Genomic DNA, 21,606 nt, shown 5'->3' with positions numbered 1-21,606 from the left:
TGTATCTATTGTCTTATCTGGTAAGATGCTTGGCAATATGACTTGTTACCTTTGTCTTGTACTAACTACAACTATTCAATTATCACATCGTTTTGGTGTAGTGTCCTTCAGAATGTCTTACAAAAGAAACTGGTAAATAGTTCTCCGGGTTGAAGGAAAAACGCTGGGGGAAATGCTGATTTATGCCACCAGATGGCAGCAAACACACAGCAATCATCCCGCATCATCTGTCTGGAAAGGCTGATCTCTGCCAGTATTATACTGGCCACACACAGAGTCGCTCATTAACTGCTTCACCAAGGTTCCTGGAGACAACGTCGTCCCTGGCAGGTCTGGGACGTGTATATTAGAAACTCGGTGGGTTTAAAATCATCTCCGACTCCGATTAAATTGGAGAGTTCACTTGTCCTTAGGGAAGTGAATTTTCCAGCCCGTCTCTGTCAATCTCGATGGTACTTAGGTAAATAATACAGACTCCACTCTCTTCTACAAATTCTAGGACCCATTCCGTCAATATTCTCACAATATGGTTTAAGATGATCCAGTAAGAAGTGTGAAATCCATTTTCACCACAAAACATATCCTTTGCCGAGTTATAGTTCACCTTTGGGTCTATCTCAGTCATTACATGTTACTTATTACATCTCTGTTTCGATTACACTTGACCCTGATTCTGTTTAAATTACTCTAGCCCCAGTCCCTGTTTATATTAACCTGGACATAGTCTCAATAATAAGCACTAGACCAATTTCCTGTTCCTATTGCACTCGGCCCAATCTCACTTATTACCGCGCAAGACCATGTCTCTGTTCACAATACAGTGGACACGGTCGTTCTTTATATTACACTGGACCCTGTTTCAACTATAACTGAACTAGATTATGACGCTGATTATTTTACACTAGACCCAGTATCTGTTTATATTACATTAGGGCCTGTTTCAGTAATTTCTGCATTAGACTTGCCTCTGTTTATACTACATAAGGGATTATCTTTCTTATGACGAGACTAAGTCATGCCTCTGTTTATATTACATTAGACCTTTTCTCTTTTATATAATTCTAGGCCTTATCTCTGTCATTACTTCACTAGACCATGCCTCTGTTTATATTCCGCAGTACATTATCAAAACCGGTGCAGTGAGACACAGAGTTTAAAGATACACAGACATATATCAACCTGCCTGCAAGTTAGTGAGTCAGAATTCCCCTGATGTAGCAGAAGCCTGTCACTCAAACCCAAGCTTAGCCTAGAGCCCATCACCTACCAAGTAACAAGTTTCTGTGCCTCAGACTACGTCCCCAAGATGTGGAAGAGTCCACGGCCCGTTGTCTGTATCCAGGGTGGTCGTCTTGGTGGCAGTCGGGTGAGAGGTGGCTTCTGGCATGTGCCAGTGCGCCAGTGTCCCGAATGGTTCCTTCCTGGGACAGTCTGAAGCCTCTGCTACTTATATTCGTGTATAAGGGCTGGTCCCTGCGGATCACATTTTCACCATTTAGTTCAGAGAGGCACTGAACTGATCCGCTGAGGGAGCCCGAACTCACCTGCACAGGGACATTGGTCAGATCTTCTTTTCATGATGTATAATTGTTTTATTTTAAGCTGCTGTTTGTTTTCTCTGTTACCTGTCTGTTTTGCTTTTCTTCTCGCGTTCTAATGATTTGCCCCAACTGTTCATGGCAATGGGGGAGTCTGGGGGTGTGAAGGGAATGGGGAAGATGGGTAGAAAGCAGCAAAAGGAAAAACGAAACGGCTGGGGATAAACAGAGCTAAAAAGAAATCCAATCAAAGCACAGAAAAAGAAACTGCTGGTTAAAATTGTGGAAGAGCACAACGAACGAAATCTCTGAGCAATGTACCAATGGAAGTGAGTGAGGCCCCCAGGGTTGATCAGTCCTATCCCTGTATGGACTCAATGTTTAAAAACTGAGCAATGTACCGGTGCAGCTGAGTGAGGCTCACCAAAGTGGATCAGCTCAGTGCCTCTCTATATTCAATCCTTATAGATCTGAGCAATGTACCTTCACATGTGATCTTCGCAATGGATCATCTCAGTGTCTGCCAGGTCTCCAAGGTTTGAGAACTGAGATTTCTGCTATGGAAGTGAGTGAGGCGACCCACGGCTATCAGCTAAGTGCCTGTCTGCATTCAATGGTTAAAGATTTGATCAATTTGGCTGTGCAGGTGAGTGTGTCTCCGCCCATCCACCAATAGACTGGCCCTGTGCCTGTCTGTACACAAATGAAGTACGTAGATACAGGTGAGACTGAGTAAGATGATGCAGGTAGACACTACCAAGAGAGAATCTAACCATCTCTCCTTGTTATTAAACGGCATTACCTTCTCTGAATGTCCCACAATCAACATTCTGGTGCTTACCATTGACCAGAAATTGAACTGCACCAGATATATAACCAGTGTGGCTATAATAGGAGGACAAAGGCTGGGAATTCTGTGGCGAGTAACTCACCTCCTAATACTCCAAAGCCGGTCCACTATCCACAAGGTACGAGTCAGGAATGTGATGGAATACTCTCCACTTGTTTGGATAGGTGCCGCTCCAACAACACTCAGGAAGCTCAACACCATCCAGGAAAAAGCAGCCCGCTTGATTGGCCACCCATTCACCAACTTCAACATTCACTGCCTCCACCACCGACGCACAGTAAAAGCATCTATAAGATGCACGGCAGAAATTGACAGCACCTTCCAAACCCGCGACCTCTTCCCTCGAGAAGGACAAGGGCAACAGAAGCATGGCAACACCAGTTCCAAGTTCCCCTCTAGCCACATACTATCCTGATTTGGAAATATATCCACATTCTTCACTGCTGCTGGATCAAAATCCTGGAAGACCCTCCCTAACAGCACTGTGGGTATACCTACACCAGATGGGCCGCAGTGGTTGAAGAAGGTGGCTCACCACCACCTTCTCCGGAACAATTAGGGATGGGCAATAAATGCTGGCCTAGCCAGCGACGTTCACATCCTGCGAGTTGAATAAAAGAAACAACAGAGGGAAGAGATGAAGATGAGACTGAGCATGATGATAAAGAGAAACACCAACAGAGGGAGAGAGATAAAGGCCACACCAAGTACAGTGATACAATGATATACCAACGGAAGCAGATAGATAAAGCTGAGACTGGGTACAACACACAAACATTTCAATGAGGAGCAGGTGTTGGCATTCGCCCAGTCTAGCCTGCTCCGCCATTTAATAAATTCATGGTTGATCTGATTATGACCTCGACTCCTCTTTCCCGCCTACCCCCGATACCCTTTGACTTCCTTGTTAGTCAAGAACCTATCTACCTCTGCCTTAAAAATGTTCAATGACCCTGCCTCCACCACTCTCTGGGGAAGAGAGTTCCAAAGGCTCACAAACCTCTGAGAGAAAGAAAGTCTCCTCATCTTTGTCTTAAATGGGCGACGCTTTATTTTTAAACTGTGTCCCCATGTTCAAGACTCCCCCACAAGAGAAAGCATCCTTTCAGTGTGCACCTTGTCAAGTCCACTCAGGATTTTATATGTTTCAATAAGATCACCTCTCATTCTTCTAAACTCCAATGGATACAGACACAACCTGTCCAACCTTTCTTCATAAGATAACACCCTCCCACAATCCCAAATTCCAGGTATCAATCGAGTAAACCTTCTCTGAATTGCCTCTAACTCATATATATCGTTTCTTAAAGAAGAAGACCAAAACTGTACATAGTACTCCAGATGTGATCTCATCAATACCCTATGCAACTGCAGCAAAACATCCGTACTTTGATATTCCATTTGCTTTGCAATAATCGGCAACATTCCATTTGCCTTCCTAATCACTTGCTGTATCTGCAAACCAACCTTTGGTGATTCATGTACCAGGACACCAAGATCCCTCTCTACCTCACAGTTCTGCAATCTCTCTCCATTTAAATAATATTTATTTCTACCTGCAAAAGTGGATCCGTTCACATTTTCCCACATCATACTCCATCTGCCAAATTTTTCACCACTCACTTAACCTGTCCATATCCCTTTGCAGTTCCTTATGTCTTCTTCACAACTTTATATTTTATATTTACTATTTAACCATGACATTAGTTAATACCGTTACTGTTAAACTCCACATACGAATATCACAAATATCGACTTCAGGGTTACAATTACTATCGTTTTGAATCATGCAGTTGAAATTCAATAAATCACGGAATCTGTCAGCACAGATGGAGTCCATTCGGCCCATCGTGGCGGCTCTTTAAAAGAGCTATCAAATCAGTTTCATTCTCCTGGGCTTTCTCCAAAGCCCTGAAACTCGCATTTGCACTAAAATTGAACGTCATAAATCCAGTTGTGTCACTGTAATTTACTTTTTGACTTCTTCTGTCCTTTCCGTGCCTGCCTGCAATATTTCCCCAAGTCCTCTGTCAGTTTCCCGGAGCCTTTGACCGCAGCCTGTTCACAGGGTTTATTTGATTTGAGTGCGTTTCTGATGCAGTGGAAGTTTATACACAATGAAAAAATTTCACAAGGTAATGACTGTGATCTTTAAAACAAGCGCCAAACACAGAGTTCCTCTGATGTCCATTATGCTTCAGGATGTCTCCTTAATGCTGTCACTATTAACAATCTTGGGCTTACCACTGATAATTACCAGATCAGGGTTTCATTCCCACCTCTGTCTGTAAAAGTGCAACCATTCCCCTGGGAGAACTGGTGTCTTCACATATGTTTTCTGTGCTGGATCTGTCTGTCTGACTGGATTCTGCAGTTTGCTTTCTCGGCAGCTCCTGGAAACCGTTGGGTGACAGTTTGATCCGAGGTTAATTTGGTTTCCTCCCGGTGTGTGTTTGAGCGCCTGACAGCGCGCTGCACATTGTGGCTGCATCTGCCCGCGATTCTACACAATCCCAACAGACAGGAGATCCCACCCACAGTCCAAAGGCAGTTTTTGTACAGGGGTGAGACTGCTTTCCATCACTGTGAGCCCCAGAGAGCGCAGTAATACACGGCAGAGTCAGTCAGCTGCAGCTCCGAGATGGTTAAACTGCTGAATTTAGTCGCGGTTTGGAGCTTTACAGAGAAACGGGTTTCAGCAAAATCTGCTTTATCTTCAGTACCGCCTGAGTATTTGCTCAGTATAAACTCGGGCTGTGTATCTGGGTGTTGCCGGTACCAGAATAAATCATAGCTGCTCTCTGTAGTATCATAGGTACAGTTTAAAGTCACCGCTTCTCCTTCTGTCTTAACATCGGTGGAATGCGACTGAGTGACAGAATCTCCATGACTAAAATCTGAAAAACATAATCAAATAGGAAACGATCAAACCGAGGACTGTTGAAAATTCAGATTTAAAACATGTTTGTGAAATGAGAGAAAAGATTAAATGTGTTTTGTCCACAATTACCTGTCAGAAATGCTCCCCACACAACCCAGATGATGAGTAGCCGCATTGTCGCTGTCCGCTCTGTAAAAGGGGAGTTGGATATTTGAAGACTCCCGTTCTAATCCCCACCCTCAATAATCTGCTGTTGTGTCTCAGGATTCTCTCACCTCACTTCCTTGTGTCCCCAGTGTTGCTGTGAGACCGGTAGGTGGTGATCTGGCTGTCAGTGAATGGAAACACCCCGAGCTGGGCTACAGTCACTGTCCTTATATGGGGAATGGTTCCGCTGTTAGAGACGTGGGGCGGGGACTGAAAACCTTGTCTGGTTATTGAAACCGGAAACATGGGATTGTTAATGAATTTGATTCATTCTGGAGTCAATTCCTCCCTTCCAATTCCAGTAGCGTCACCATCAGGACACTGGTAAGTTGAAACATCAGTGTCCAAAATGATTAAGCTAAATATCCATGATCTACAGATTATCGATTTGCGATGAAAGAGTATTGAGGGAGCGGCGAATCGGCGTCTTTTAGCAATTTGTCGCTTATCGGCTGAAAATGGCGAGAGCAGAGCGCGGGGAACGGGTTCAAAACCTCCACGATGAGGTGTAGGGCGGATTCTCATGAACAAGAACCCAACAACCAGCAGAACATGAAAAACTGTCCTTATAACTTTCACAGAGAATAGAAAAAGGAGTGGAGCTGAAAAAAATATCCAGGCGGTTTCGGTTTGTCTTTCGCTCCTTTAACATCTATCAATGACTTCAAAAATCAGATCTCAGGGCGTGTCTGTTATTCCGATTTTAATATTCGTTTCCCATCTTTCACACCTTCCACTCACTAGTCCTGCTCACTGGTTAGCATCAGAAACCAATCCTTCCAGATGGGGATACTTTTTTGAGATTGTTATTGCCGGATATAACTTCCCAACCCATTGAGGTAAGTTGATTTCAACTAGTAAACTTTATTTTTTCAAACTATCTTCGATCTTTGGAGCAACAGCAAAGAACTCACTGCCGAGGGGCTGAACTGCAAAAGGAACATTGTGATATGATGCCTGTGGTGGATATACTGAGAAGTCTTCAGATGTGGGTGGACAGGATGTGAGAAATTCTATGATTCTTCGCTGAGCTGATCTGACAGTTCCTGTTTGTAGGAAGCTCAGTTAGAGAACAAAGAACAAAGAACAGTACAGCACAGGGACAGGCCATTCGGCCCTCTAAGCCTGCGCCGATCTTGATGCCTGCCGAAACTAACACCTTCTGCACTTCCGGGGCCCATATCCCTCTATTCCCTTCCTATTCATATATTTGTCAAGATGTCTCTTAAACGTCGCTATCGTATCTGCTTCCACCACCTCCCCTGGCAGCAGGTTCCAGGCACTCACCACCCTCTGTGTAAAAAACTTGCCTCGCACATCCCCTCTAAACTTTGCCCCTAGCATCTTAAACCTATGTCCCCTAGTAACTGACTCTTCCACCCTGGGAAAAAGCTTCTGACTATCCACTCTGTCCATGCCGCTCATAACTTTGTAAACCTCTATCATGTCGCCCCTCCACCTCCGTCGTTCCAGTGAAAACAATCCGAGTTTATCCAACCTCTCCTCATAGCTAATGCCCTCCAGACCAGGCAACATCCTGGTAAACTCCTCTGTACCCTCTCCAAAGCCTCCACGTCCTTCTGGTAGTGTGGCGACCAGCATTCCACGCAATATTTTAAGTGTGGCCCACTAAGGTTCTGTACAGCTGCAACATGACTTGCCAATTTTAATACTCTATGCCCCGACCGATGAAGGCAAGCATGCCGTATGCCTTCTTGACTACCTTATCCACCTGCGTTGCCACTTTCAGTGACCTGTGGACCTGTACGCCCAGATCTCTCTGCCTGTCAATCCTCCTAAGGGTTCTGCCATTTACCGTATACTTCCCACCAGCATTAGACCTTCCAAAATGCATTGCCTCATATTTGTCCGGATTAAACGCCATCTGCCATTTCTCCACCCAAGTCTCCAACCGATCTAGATTCTGCTGTATCCTCTGACAATCCTCATCATTATCCGCAAATCCACCAACCTTTGTGTCGTCCGCAAACTTACTAATCAGACCAGCTACTTTTTCCTCCAAATCATTTATATATATTACAAAGAGCAAAGGTCCCAGCACTGATCCCTGCGGAACACCACAAGTCACATCCCTCCATTCAGAAAAACACCTGTTACCCTCTGTCTTCTGTGACCGAGCCAGTTCTGTATCCATCTTGCCAGCTCACCTCTGATCCCGTGTGACTTCACCTTTTGCACTAGTCTGCCATGCGGGACCTTGTCAAAGGCTTTACTAAAGTCCATATAGACAACATCCACCGCCCTTCCCTCATCAATCATCTTCGTCACTTCAACAAAAAACTCAATCAAATTAGTAAGACACGACCTCCCCTTCATAAAACCATGCTGTCTCTCGCTAATAAGTTCGTTTGATTCCAAATGGGAGTAAATCCTGTCCCTAAGAATCCTCTCTAATAGTTTCCCTACCACTGACGTAAAGCTCACCGGCCTATAATTTCCTGGATTATCCTTGCCACCCTTCTTAAACAAAGGAAGAACATTGGCTATTCTCCAGTCCTCTGGGACCTCACCTGTAGCCAATGAGGATGCAAAGATTTCTGTCAAGGCCCCAGCAATTTCTTCCCTTGCCTCCCTCAGTATTCTAGGGTAGATCCCATAAGGCCGTGGGGACTTATCTACCTTAATGCTTTGCAAGACACCCAACACCTCCTCCTTTCTGAATTAATATGCAGGGCAGAAAAAAACTGTTATTGGTTCACCCTTGGGTGTTATCTTATTTCCAGAAAGTTGACTGCCATTGATCGCCACCTCTGTCTGTCCTGTGCTGTTCTTTCATCTTCTGCATAGGTCAACTGTATCTAGTCCATTATATTGTCATCCTGTTGCTTCTCTGCTTCCCTCTCCTACGTTTTCCGTCAATCTTTCCTTCCAATAATTGTTTCTGTCTTCTTTCTGCTCTAATTATGTGACCGAATTATTGTATCTTTGTCTCTTTGAGGTTATCACCAATTTCCTCTTTCCTGCTGCCATTTCCCGCATTTGTTCATGAGTCTTTCTGTTTGTGTACGATATGTGGAATATCCTCCAATATGTCCACAAAGGTTTTATATCATTAAACTAAAGAGTGGAAGGAGGAAATTCAAATGATTATGAATAAAAGTGGAGACATGCAATGAGAATTGACAGGCACGGAAACGACATCGAAAAACAAAAGGTCAGTTAAGGTTCCACAGATGCATTTGTGAAGTTTTTTTTTACAAAGACGAGTTGAAATCACAAACGAATATAATTCTGGAAGTGGGCCTCACCTATTCTTGTTGCGTATTTTTTTGCCTTTTATAAAGGTCTATCTGTGACTCTCACTGTGGAGAATGAATTATTGATCTTGTTTATCTGTGCGAGAGCGCCCTCTGCTGAGCACTAACTGGCAATCTCAGCCTGGATTTTTGCTTGTCCGGGATCAGCTCTATCTCTGCAGTAGTGTGGACTCCATAGCATAAAAATACATGGCTGCGCCGGACAGCAAGAGTGTGCTGATAGTTAGCTCCGCAATCTTGGTAGTTATATTAAATGTAGAAGTTAGCGCAGAAGTGTTTCTTTTCTTTTTATCCAGCAACAATATAAAACACGTCCAGAGGAGGCTGCCCTGGGTGCTTACTGTACCAGACACAGAAGAGTCAAGGTGCATTTTTGTGTGACATTTTAAACTCTCAATTCAGGAATCGTCTGTTCCATTCTGTCTTGGTGACTCCATTCTAATGTAGACATTAATATTAATTGACATCACATCAGCACATCATCATCATCATTTTACCAACGATAACACCTGGAATACAACAGGCAGAGGCAGAATGGATTGTTACTGGGGGAAATACATTTACCGAGCACTGATATCATGATGAGGAGTAGTGCGACACGGTTCCATATCACACTCAATGGCTCTTTGACTCTGCATTCGGGAGTTCTCTGTCCGAGCAGAAGTGCAAATCCCGCCCGACTGCACTGCTGATCCAACCAATGCCAAACATGGAGCATGTACAGAAATCTTTCCAAAAGACAGCGGGGACAAGGCGGGTCAGAGCGAAAGAACCAGACGAAAGCAGTGGTCGTTGCTGCTTCAGACCGTGTTACCGCAGTGTTTGATAACAGCGAGAAACATGTGACCAGGAAGCCCTCTGGTGGTGACTTTGGGAACTTAACACTGTCAGGCAATGGATAAAGTGCGAGTTTCTCAATAGGACAGTTTCAAGCGACCTATTGTTGGGAGAGGCCTTTCAGAAAATTTAACTGCGTAAATAGGAGGAAGGGAAGTATGAGTTCTTTATGGCCTCTCTTCATTTTTAGCCTTCATTGCACTCGATATTTCTCACTTCTCGTTCCTCATTTCCTTGTTTGCTGTGCTGCTCTGCACGAATTAGTAAAGTGTATTTCCTTTCATCGCTCATTCGTCCTTTCGTGTTTTCTCTTCTTTTTTCTGCCGTCTTTCTAACTCTCTACATCGCTCATGTTCCTTCACTCTCTCGATTCTCTATTAATTAGTTTTTGATCTAATTCCCTCCGATTATTACAGCTTGCCTAATCGAAATCCCGTTCCACTAAACACAGAAGTGTGGCTCTCGCGCTCGGTGCAGGTTTCTGTACGGACTCTCTATCTGTTTGTTACACTGTGGTCTATCTGCACAGAGATAGGTAGCTGTGTCTGTCAGTCGCGCGTCTCTCACAGTCAGGGTACTGAGTTTATTGCCTCCCCCGATTGAAGCAGTGATCCTCCCGGGTTGATCTGCCCCTCTTGTGGCCATCACCAGATGCTGAAGGAGTTGATTCGGCTGCTGCCTGTACCAACGCAGGATCGTGAACGCAGTGGTAGAAGAGCAGTTCATGGATACGATTCCAGCTTCACGAACAACCACTCGCCGAGGGAGTTGCATCATTTCATCTTCACCGGTCACGTCGGTGCAGACCAGAGTGTAAACCAGCATGGAAATTCTGTAAATCCGGAACATTATCACATCAGATGGCATGGCGGCTGAAAGAATTGTGCAGGGAGGTCGGTTTAGAACCAGGGATATTTTTTGTCAAGGAGGAAAATTCTCGCTTCAGCTCCAGCTCCGAGGCTTCTTCCTGTCAAACTAACAATACAAACTGTGTCTTGGGGTTTACCCACTCGCGCCGCCCACACTCAGTGTTTCTCACTGACATCAGTTTGCACTGTTTCTGAGCTCACACCAGCCACCCGCACTCTGTTTCTCACTGATACCAGCTTGCACTGTCTCTGAACTCACCGCTCAGTATTTCTCACTTTTTCACACTGCCCTCTGCTGGACGTTACTCCGAACTGCGACGTGGCACCAATGACGCCAAATCCCGACATGTTGCAGTTCACAGGCTCGTTACAAATAAAAACACTATTTCCTGTTTCTTGTTGCGGCTCTTTTATTCAGACAGATCCGAACCCTCACCTTCCATTGCAACATCCAACAATTTCAGTGTATTTTCCTCCCACAGTCTAAACGAAACTTTATTCCACTTTTTGATCACTCTCTGTGTGTGAAGAGAAATTTCATGATTCCTGCCGTGAAACCTAATTTTCTACTTTGAACCCACGTCCTTCTCCAGGTGGGTGGAGAATGAAATTTTCATGTTGATTGTCCAACATATCAGCAGAAATAATAATAATGATATAACGTCTGCCTTGTTTCCGTTCACAAGATGATTCAGACGGACGGAATCCTTTTGGTTTTCTTTGTCTCATTGCTCCTGAGAGATCTTAACTCCCAGCCCCACTAGGACCTCAAAGTTGTCCTTCAACGATTCCAGGGTTTGTTTCTTCGCCACTCTAACCGTAAATTAATTAAACACGTTCATCATATTCTGTATGTGAAGAAGGAATTCAGGATACAATCCTACAATTACCTTTTGTTCTTTAAACCCATGTCCCCTAGTTCTAATTCAGTTTAATTTAAAGTAATTTTTCAGGATACATTTGTATTGCATGAACTGTCTGACACTTCTCCAGATGTCATTGCAGTGAGGCCCTGGGATACAATGCTAATTTAAATGCTCCCGTATCCGCCAGCGGCAGGGCACAGGGGCGGGATTTGTCTTCTTTGGATGGATTCTTACACAAAAAGGAGGAAGACATTATTGTGAGGGATGGTGAAGACAACCCAGCAATACCTCACAGATGGATCCTCCATGTAACAACACTGCTATTTGAAACAGCTCCTACAACTTCCCCATGCTGCTTTCAGCCTGACCTGTTTTACTTTATTGGAGAGATTGCTGCCGCTGTTCCTTGTTTGATATTGGTTTGATCAGCAGAGCAATGGGTGCATGTGGAATCCTCTCCCTCCGACTTTCATCATTATATCATTTCCCAGGAATAATTTCCTTCCCAGTGAAAATGCATTCCTCTGCTGGTAAAATGACGCTGGTGAATCATACACACTCGATCGTTACTCCGGTTTTCAACATAGACTGAATGTTTGAACATGCGTTTTCAAATCGATTGCATTGAGATTCTGTCACTCAGCTGCTGTGCTGAGCAGTTAAGACAGAAGGAGAAGCGGTGATTTTAAACTTTATCGATAATATTAAGTGGGGCGACGGCCATTATTAATTTCGGGTACAGGAGACACTCTGGAACACAACCCGAGGGTATTCTGATGAAATACGCCAGCGGTTCTGATGATGAAACAGATTTTGGCAAAACATGTTTTTTGGAACAAGTGGACAGCTCGACTAAATTTACCATATTAACCATCTCACATGAAGCTGACCCGCAATGCAGTTTATTACTGCACACTGAGATTCACAGTGTTGGAAAACAGGTTTTTTTTGCACAGAATTTTCCACTGCTTTGCACTTCAGAGGCACCGCCGGCGGAAGGCGGATGTTATGGCGGGCTGATTTGAAGACCGATAGAAAATAATTATTTAACAAATCTACCATTTCCACTCCATGTTACCCTGCGCTGCCTCTTCAACTTATTTTTTTTTTAAAGTTTACATGTGCTCGCCAACAGAGGGCAGAAGGAGGATGAATTTATTCGTTTGAGAGTCAGAGCGGATTTCAAACTGTGAGCATTGATCTTTTCAGTTAACTAAAGCTTTAAAGAAACATGCATTAAAATTGAATTAAGCTCACATGGAAGACTGTGCTCCTAATGGTTAACTGCTAACTTATTGAAAAAATGGTTATTGTTAATGTCAATGAGCTGTAAATATTTGTAATGATTAACTCACCCCAGCACCACTGAGCCCATCTACTGTTACTATTCCCCCATTCTGCTCCAACCTGTCAATCAGTGAATATGAAAGATGCCCTTTGTCTGACTTATCATGTCGAGGTATTGGAATCCCTCTGCACCCGGGGACATCGATATTCCCCTTTATATCGGCTCTGGATTGATCCAATGGTCATTGAGCAGATTTTGTTTAATGGGAGACACCGGCACAGATATCAGAACAAGAATAACGACTTCCCTTCACTGCCCGACCATAGAGATTCACCTTCTAAAGGGCCAGCCCGCCACCCAACTCTTCAGAGCTCGCTCTCCGCCCCCGCCCCCGCCCCTACCCACCCCCCCCCCCAACCCCACCCCCACTCCAGCCGCTAACTCGAGGCTGGGCCGCTTTCCTCCTCTCAGTCACTCGCTCTGACATCGCCGCGTCACCCCATCTTGGCCGGCCGTGCTTCTTCGGGCGCGTGGAGAAGGGTGGAAATTGGGAGCGACTGGCCGAGAGGAGAGAAGTGGCGCGGCCTGGAGCTGGCGTCTGGAGGCGGGGGAAGCATGGGGTGAGCGGCCAGAGATTGGGGGGGCGGGGTGGGAGGACGGGAAGCGCGGCGCGGGGAACAATCGGCCGAGGGGAAGGAGGGGAGGTTCAGCAGTGGCGAGGTCTGGATCGAGCGGGGTGGGGGGAACAACAAGGCTGTGGCGAGAGCTTAAGGGAAGGCAGCGGGGAGCCAGCGTTGAGAAGAGTGGCGCAGGATCTAAGAACATAAGAAATAGAAGCAGGAGTAGGCCATTCAGCCCCGCAAGCCTGTCCCGCCATACAATACGATCGTGGCTGATCTGTCCTTGGCCTCAATTCCTCTTTCGGGCCTGCTTCACATAACCCTCGACTCCCAGAGATGTCAAAAATCTAACTACCTCCTCCTTAAATACATTTAGTTACCTAGCCTCCACAACTATCTGAGGTAGAGAATTCCAGAGATTCACCACCCTCTGAGAGAAGAAATTCCTTTGCATCTCAGTTTTAAATGTGTGACCCCTTATTTAGTAACTATGTCCCCTAGTTCGAGATTCCCCCACCATTGGAAACATATTGTCAACATCAACCCTGTCAAGCCCCTTAGAATCTTATATGCTTCAATAAGATCACCTCTCATTCTTCTGAACTCCAATGAAGAAAGGCCTAGCCTGTTTATCCGTTCTTGATAAGACAACCCCTTCATCCCAGGAATCAGCCTAGTGAACCTTTTCTGAACTGCCTCCAATGATAGTATATCCTTCCTCCCTTAAATACGGGGATCAGAACTGTATGCAGTACTCCAGGTATGGCCTCACCAAGACGCTGTACAGTTGTAACAATTCCCTACAGGAATCCAGTGAGATTTGGTCAATTGTGACCAATGCCTCCACTATTTCTGCAGCCACTTCTTTTAAAACCCTTGGATACAGGCCATCAGGGCCTTGCGACCCGTCTGCCTTTAGTCCCATCAGTTTGTCCAGCACCTTTTCCCTCGTGATAGAAATTGTTACAAGTTCCTCCCTCCCATTTACACCTTGATCATCGATTATTGTTGGGATGTTTATAGTGTCCTCCACCGTGAAGTCTGATGCAAAATATTGATTTAAATTACCTGCCATTTCCCTGTTCCCTGTTATTAATTCCCCAGTCTCATCTTCGAAGGGTCCCACACTTACTTTAGCTACTCTCTTCCTTTTTATATACCCGTAGAAGCTCTTACTGTTTGTTTTTCTATTTATTGCCAATTTCCACTCATAATCAATTTTCTCCCTCTTTATTAGTTTTCTAAAACAATCCCAATCCTCTGGCCAACCACGAGCTTTCGCCTCTTTGTACGCCTTTGCTTTTGATTTGATATTCTCTTTGTTATCCACGGGTGGTTCATCGTTCTCTATGAGTCCTTCCTTCTGACCAGAATAAATGTTTGCTGAGTGTTATGAAATATCTGCTTAAAAGACTGCCAATGCTCATCTACTGAATTTCCCTGTAGTCTATCGTCCCAACCTGCTTTAGCCAACTCCTTCTTCAGACCTCTGTAATTGCCCTTGTTTAAGTTTAAGACACTGATTTCAGTCCCGAGTTGCTCACCCTCAAACTGAATTTGAAATTCTACCTGAGGGCGATACCTTCCCTCTAGAAGATCCTTAACTCCGAGATCTCTTATTAATCCTACCTCATTACACATTACCAAATCTAAAATAGCCTGTTCCCGGGTAGGTTCTGCAACGTATTATTCTACGTGCATGACTGAATTCTGTGTTAACTCTTTGGTAGTTAAAGCAGTCGGACATCATGCTCGAGTATCTTCACTTTCTTGATGCAAATTGGTGCGCTGTCCTGTCACAGCAACACTCAAAAGGTGAACGCAAGTTTTTGTGGATTTGAACATTGCAATTATCATATATTAAAACATTTTTGTATTACAAATTGTAGTGTTCACTTTCATATGGAAACCGACCATGTACATTTGCCACATTTTTATTATTCCCCTAATAGAGATGTCACACACCACTGCTGGTGGGAGGATGTAATTACAACGTGACATCTTTATTTAGGCATGTTTCCTCAACAAATGTGGATGTTGGAATGAGACAGGATTTATATAAAAATGTGACCGAATGTGCAACTTTAAACTGCGGATTAAATTACGTCTGCACACCCCGGTCCAATTATCCTGTGGTCTTTAGCCCAATGGTGAATGGAAACACCCCGAGCTGGGCTACAGTCACTGTCCTTTTGTAGGGAGTGGTTGCACCTTTGCAGACCGAGGTGGGAATGAAACCCAGATCTGGTAACTAGGCGGGTCAAAGTAAAACAACCAGTCGAGAGCAGTGGGCCTTGCTGCTTCAGACGGCGAGACTGCAGTGTTTGTCTCAAATATTTGCAGTTGCGAGAAACATGTGACCACGGAGACCTCTGCTGGTGACTCTGGGAACTTAACACTGTCAGGCAATGGATAAAGTGCGAGTTTCTCAATGGGACTTTCAAGCGGCCTATTGTTGGGAGAGACTTTACAGAAAATTCAAATGTGTAAATAGGAGGAAGGGAAATATGAGTTTTTATGGCCTTCTCTTAACTTTTAGCTTTGTTTACACTCGATATTTCTCACTTCCACTTCTCGTTCCTCATTTCCTTGTTTGCTGTGCTGCTCTGCACGAATTAGTAACGTGTATTTCCTTTCTCTTGCTCATTCTTCCTTTCGTGTTTTCTCTTCTTTTTTCTGCCGGTGTTACTAACTTTCTTTCTCTCTTACGTTCCTTCACTCTCTCGATTCTCTATTAATTAGTTTTTGATCTAATTCCCTCCGATTATTACAGCCTGGTTACTCGAAATCCTGTTACACTAAACACAGAAGTGCGGCTCTCCCGCTCGGTGCAGGTTTCTGTACGGACTCTCTATCTGTTTGTTACACTGTGGTCTATCTGCACAGAGATAGGTAGCCGTGTCTGTCAGTCGCGCGTCTCTCACAGTCAGGGTACTGAGTTTATTGCCCCCCTCGATTGAAGCAGTGATCCTCCCGGGTTGATCTGCCCCTCTTGTGGCCATCACCAGATGCTGGAGGGGTTGATTCGGCTGCTGCCTGTACCAACGCAGGACTTGGAACGCAGCGGTAGAAGAGCAGTTCATGGATACGATTCCAGCTTCACGAACAACCACTCGCCGAGGGAGTTGCATCATTTCATCTTCGCCGGTCACATCGGTGCAGACCAGAGTGTAGACCAGCATGGAAATTCTGTAAATCCGGAACATCATCACATCAGATGCAATGGTGGCTGAAAGAATTGTCCAGGGAGGTCGGTTTAGAACCAGGGATATTTTTTGTCCAGGACGAAAACTCTCGCTTTAGCTCCAGCTCCGAGGCTTCTTCCTGTCAAATTAACAATACAAACTGTGTCTTGGCGTTTACCCACTCGCGCCGCCCACACTCATTGTTTCTCACTGACATCAGTTTGCACTGTTTCTGAGCTCACACCAGCCACCCGCACTCTGTTTCTCACTGATACCAGCTTGCACTGTCTCTGAACTCACCGCTCAGTATTTCTTAATTTTTCACACTGCCCTCTGCTGGACGTTACTCCGAACTACGAAGTGGCACGAATGATGCCAAATCTCCGCATGTTGCTGTTCACAGGCTAGTTACAAATAAAAACACTATTTCCTGTTTCTTGTTACGGCTCTTTTATTCAGAAAGATCCGAACCCTCACCTTCCATTGCAACATCCAACAATTTCAGTGTATTTTCCTCCCACAGTCTAAACGAAACTCTTTGATCACTGTCTGTGTGTGAAGAGAAATTTCATGATTCCAGCCCTAAAACCTAATTTTCTACTTTGAACCCACGTCCTTCTCCAGGTGGGTGGAGAATGAAATTTTCATGTTGATTGTCCAACAAATCAGCAGAAATAATAATAATGATATAACGTCTGCCCTGTTTCCGTTCACAAGATGATTCGGACGGACGGAAACCTTTTGGTCTACTCTGTCTCATCGGTCCTGAGCGATCTTAACTCCCAGCCCCACTAGGACCTCAAAGTTGTCCTTAAACGATTCCAGGGTTTGTTTCTTCGCCACTCTAACCGTAAATTAATTAAACACGTTCATCATATTCTGTGTGTGAAGAAGGAATTCTGGATACAATCCTACAATTACCTTTTGTTCTTTAAACCCATGTCCCCTAGTTCTAATTCAGTTTAATTTAAAGTAATTTTTCAGGATACATTTTTATTGCATGAACTGTCTGACACTTCTCCAGATGTCATTGCAGTGAGGCCCTGGGATACAATGCTAATTCAAATGCTCCCGTATCCGCCAGCGGCAGGGCACAGGGGCGGGGTTTGTCTTCTTTGGATGGATTCTTACACAAAAAGGAGGAAGACATTATTGTGAGGGAAGGTGAAGACAACCCAACAATACCTCACAGATGGATCCTCCATGTAACAACACTGCTATTTGAAACAGCTCCGACAACTTCCCCATGCTGCTTTCAGCCTGACCTGTTTTACATGCTCTCCTTTATTGGAGAGATTGCTGCCGCTGTTTCTTGTTTGATATTGGTTTGATCAGCAGAGCAATGGGTGCATGTGGAATCCTCTCCCTCCGACTTTCATCGTTATATCATTTCCCAGGAATAATTTCCTTCCCAGTGAAAATGTATTCCTCTGCTGGTAAAATGACGCTGCTGAATCATACACACTCGATCTCTACTCCGGTTTTCAACATAGACTGAATGTTTGAACATGCGTTTTCAAATCGATTGCATTGAGATTCTATCACTCAGCTGCTGTGCTGAGCAGTTAAGACAGATATCGATAATATTATGTGGGGCGACGGCCATTATTAATTTCGGGTACAGGAGACACTTTGGAACACAACCCGAGTGTATTCTGATGAAATACGCCAGCAGTTCTGATGATAAAACAGATTTTGGCAAAACATGTTTTTTGGAACAAGTGGACAGCTCGACTAAATTTACCATATTAACCATCTCACATGAAGCTGACCCGCAATGCAGTTTATTACTGCACACTGAGACTCACAGTGTTGGAAAACAGGTTTTTTTGGCACAGAATTTTCCACTGCTTTGCACTTCAGAGGCACCGCCGGTGGAAGGTGGATGTTATGGCGGGCAGATTTGAAGACCGAAAGAAAATAATTATTTAACAAATCTACCATTTCCACTCCATGTTACCCTGCGCTGCCTCTTCATCTTATATTTTTTTAAAGTTTACATGTGCTCGCCAACAGAGGGCAGAAAGAGGATGAATTTATTCGATTGAGAGTCAGAGCGGATTTCAAACTGTGAGCATTGATCTTTTCAGTTAACTAAAGTTTTAAAGAAACATGCATTAAAATTGAATTAAGCTCACATGGAAGACTGTGCTCCAAATGGTTAACTGCGAACTTATTGAAAAAATGGTTATTGTTAATGTCAATAAGTTGTAAATATTTGTAATGAGTAACTCACCCCAGCAAATCTGAGCCCATCTACTGTTACTATTCCCCCATTCTGCTCCAACCTGTCAATCAGTGAATATGAAAGATGCCCTTTGTCTGACTTATCATGTCGAGGTATTGGAATCCCTCTGCACCCGGGGACATCGATATTCCCCTTTATATCGGCTCTGGATTGATCCAATGGTCATTGAGCAGATTTTGTTTAATGGGAGACACCGGCACAGATATCAGAACAAGAATAACGACTTCCCTTCACTGCCCGACCATAGAGATTCACCTTCTAAAGGGCCAGCCCACCACCCCACTCTTCAGAGCTCGCTCTCCGCCCCCGCCCCCGCCCCTACCCCCCCCCCCCCCCCAACCCCACCCCCACTCCAGCCGCTAACTCTAGGCTGTGCCGCTTCCCTCCTCTCAGTCACTCGCTCTGACATCGCCGCGTCACCCCATCTTGGCCGGCCGTGCTTCTTCGGGCGCGTGGAGAAGGGTGGAAATTGGGAGCGACTGGCCGAGAGGAGAGAAGTGGCGCGGCCTGGAGCTGGCGTCTGGAGGCGGGGGAAGCATGGGTTGAGCGGCCAGAGATTGGGGGGGCGGGGTGGGAGGACAGGAAGCGCGGCGCGGGGAGCAATCGGCCGAGGGGAAGTAGGGGAGGTTCAGCAGTGGCGAGGTCTGGATCGAGCGGGGTGGGGGGAACGACAAGGCTGTGGCGAGAGCTTAAGGGAAGGCAGCGGGGAGCCAGCAGTGAGAAGAGTGGCGCAGGATCCAAGAACATAAGAAATAGAAGCAGGAGTAGGCCATTCAGCCCCTCAAGCCTGTCCCGCCATTCAATAAGATCATGGCTGATCTGTCCTTGGCCTCAATTCCTCTTTCGGGCCTGCTTCACATAACCCTCGACTCCCAGAGATGTCAAAAATCTAACTACCTCCTCCTTAAATACATTTAGTTACCTAGCCTCCACAACTCTCTGAGGTAGAGAATTCCAGAGATTCAACACCCTCTGAGAGAAGAAATACCTTTGCATCTCAGATTTAAATGTGTGACCCCTTATTTAGTAACTATGTCCCCTAGTTCGAGATTCCCCCACCATTGGAAACATATTGTCAACATCAACCCTGTCAAGCCCCTTAGAATCTTATATGCTTCAATAAGATCACCTCTCATTCTTCTGAACTCCAATGCAGAAAGGCCTAACCTGTTTATCCGTTCTTGATAAGACAACCCCTTCATCCCAGGAATCAGCCTAGTGAACCTTTTCTGAACTGCCTCCAATGCTAGTATATCCTTCCTCCCTTAAATACGGGGATCAGAACTGTATGCAGTACTCCAGGTATGGCCTCACCAAGACGCTGTACAGTTGTAACAATTCCCTACAGGAATCCAGTGAGATTTGGTCAATTGTGACCAATGCCTCCACTATTTCTGCAGCCACTTCTTTTAAAACCCTTGGATACAGTCCATCAGGGCCTTGCGACCCGTCTGCCTTTAGTCCCATCAGTTTGTCCAGCACCTTTTCCCTCGTGATAGAAATTGTTACAAGTTCCTCCCTCCCATTGATACCTTGATCATCGATTATTGTTGGGATGTTTATAGTGTCCTCCACCGCGAAGTCTGATGCAAAATATTGATTTAAATTACCTGCCATTTCCCTGTTCCCTGTTATTAATTCCCCAGTCTCATCCTCGAAGGGTCCCACACTTAATTTAACTGCTCTCTTCCTTTTTATATACCCGTAGAAGCTCTTACTGTTTGTTTTTCTATTTCTTGCCAATTTCCACTCATAATCAATTTTCTCCCTCTATTAGTTTTTTAGTCATCCGCTGCTGGTTTCTAAAACATTCCCAATCCTCTGGCCAACCACGAGCTTTCGCCTCTTTGTACGCCTTTGCTTTTGATTTGATATTCTCTTTGTTATCCACGGGTGGTTCATCGTTCTCTATGAGTCCTTCCTTCTGACCAGAATAAATGTTTGCTGAGTGTTATGAAATATCTGCTTAAAAGACTGCCAATGCCCATCTACTGAATTTCCCTGTAGTCTATCGTCCCAACCCGCTTTAGGCAACTCCTTCTTCAGACCTCTGTAATTGCCCTTGTTTAAGTTTAAGACACTGATTTGAGTCCCGAGTTGCTCACCCTCAAACTGAATTTGAAATTCTACCTGAGGGCGATACCTTCCCTCTAGAAGATCCTTAACTACGAGATCTCTTATTAATCCTACCTCATTGCACATTACCAAATCTAAAATAGCCTGTTCCCGGGTAGGTTCTGCAACGTATTATTCTACGTGCATGACTGAATTCTGTGTTAACTCTTTGGTAGTTAAAGCAGTCGGACATCATGCTCGAGTATCTTCACTTTCTTGATGCAAATTGGTGCGCTGTCCTGTCACAGCAACATTCAAAAGGTGAACGCAAGTTTTTGTGGATTTGAACATTGCAATTTTCATATATTAAAACATTTCTGTATTACAAATTGTAGTGTTCACTTTCATATGGAAACCGACCATGTACATTTGCCACATTTTTATTATTCCCCTAATAGAGATGTCACACACCACTGCTGGTGGGAGGATGTAATTACAACGTGACATCTTTATTTAGGCATGTTTCCTCAACAAATGTGGATGTTGGAATGAGACAGGATTTATATAAAAATGTGACCGAATGTACAACTTTAAACTGCCGATTAAATTACGTCTGCACACCCCGGTCCAATTATCCTGTGGTCTTTAGCCCAATGGTGAATGGAAACACCCCGAGCTGGGCTACAGTCACTGTCCTTTTGTAGGGAGTGGTTGCACCTTTGCAGAACGAGGTGGGAACGAAACCCAGATCTGGTAACTAGGCGGGTCAAAGCAAAACAACCAGTCGAGAGCAGTGGGCCTTGCTGCTTCAGACGGCGAGACCGCAGTGTTTGTCTCAAATATTTGCAGTTGCGACAAACATGTGACCACGGAGACCTCTGCTG

The 21,606-nt window shown here is 44.8% G+C and overlaps 2 non-coding genes and 1 gene segment (V, D, J or C); 2 read left to right on the top strand and 1 right to left on the bottom strand.

Moving 5' to 3' along the window:
* Positions 1 to 3,700: 3,700 nt before the first annotated feature.
* On the bottom strand, positions 3,701 to 5,770 carry LOC137349048 (T cell receptor alpha variable 38-2/delta variable 8-like). The segment is given in 2 exon segments: positions 3,701 to 5,285; positions 5,399 to 5,770. Coding segments are annotated over 2 exon segments (363 nt in total).
* Positions 5,771 to 14,931: 9,161 nt separating this feature from the next.
* On the top strand, positions 14,932 to 15,061 carry LOC137349456 (small nucleolar RNA SNORA15). The gene has a single exon (XR_010969402.1). It is a non-coding gene; the product is annotated as a small nucleolar RNA SNORA15 (small nucleolar RNA).
* A 5,864-nt stretch (positions 15,062 to 20,925) lies between these two features.
* LOC137349455 (small nucleolar RNA SNORA15) lies at positions 20,926 to 21,055 on the top strand. The gene has a single exon (XR_010969401.1). It is a non-coding gene; the product is annotated as a small nucleolar RNA SNORA15 (small nucleolar RNA).
* Positions 21,056 to 21,606: the final 551 nt, after the last annotated feature.

Source organism: Heterodontus francisci, chromosome 34, assembly GCF_036365525.1.
Source record: "Heterodontus francisci isolate sHetFra1 chromosome 34, sHetFra1.hap1, whole genome shotgun sequence".
NCBI classification, from domain to species: Eukaryota; Metazoa; Chordata; class Chondrichthyes; order Heterodontiformes; family Heterodontidae; genus Heterodontus; species Heterodontus francisci.
This window is presented reverse-complemented; position numbering and strand designations above follow the sequence as displayed.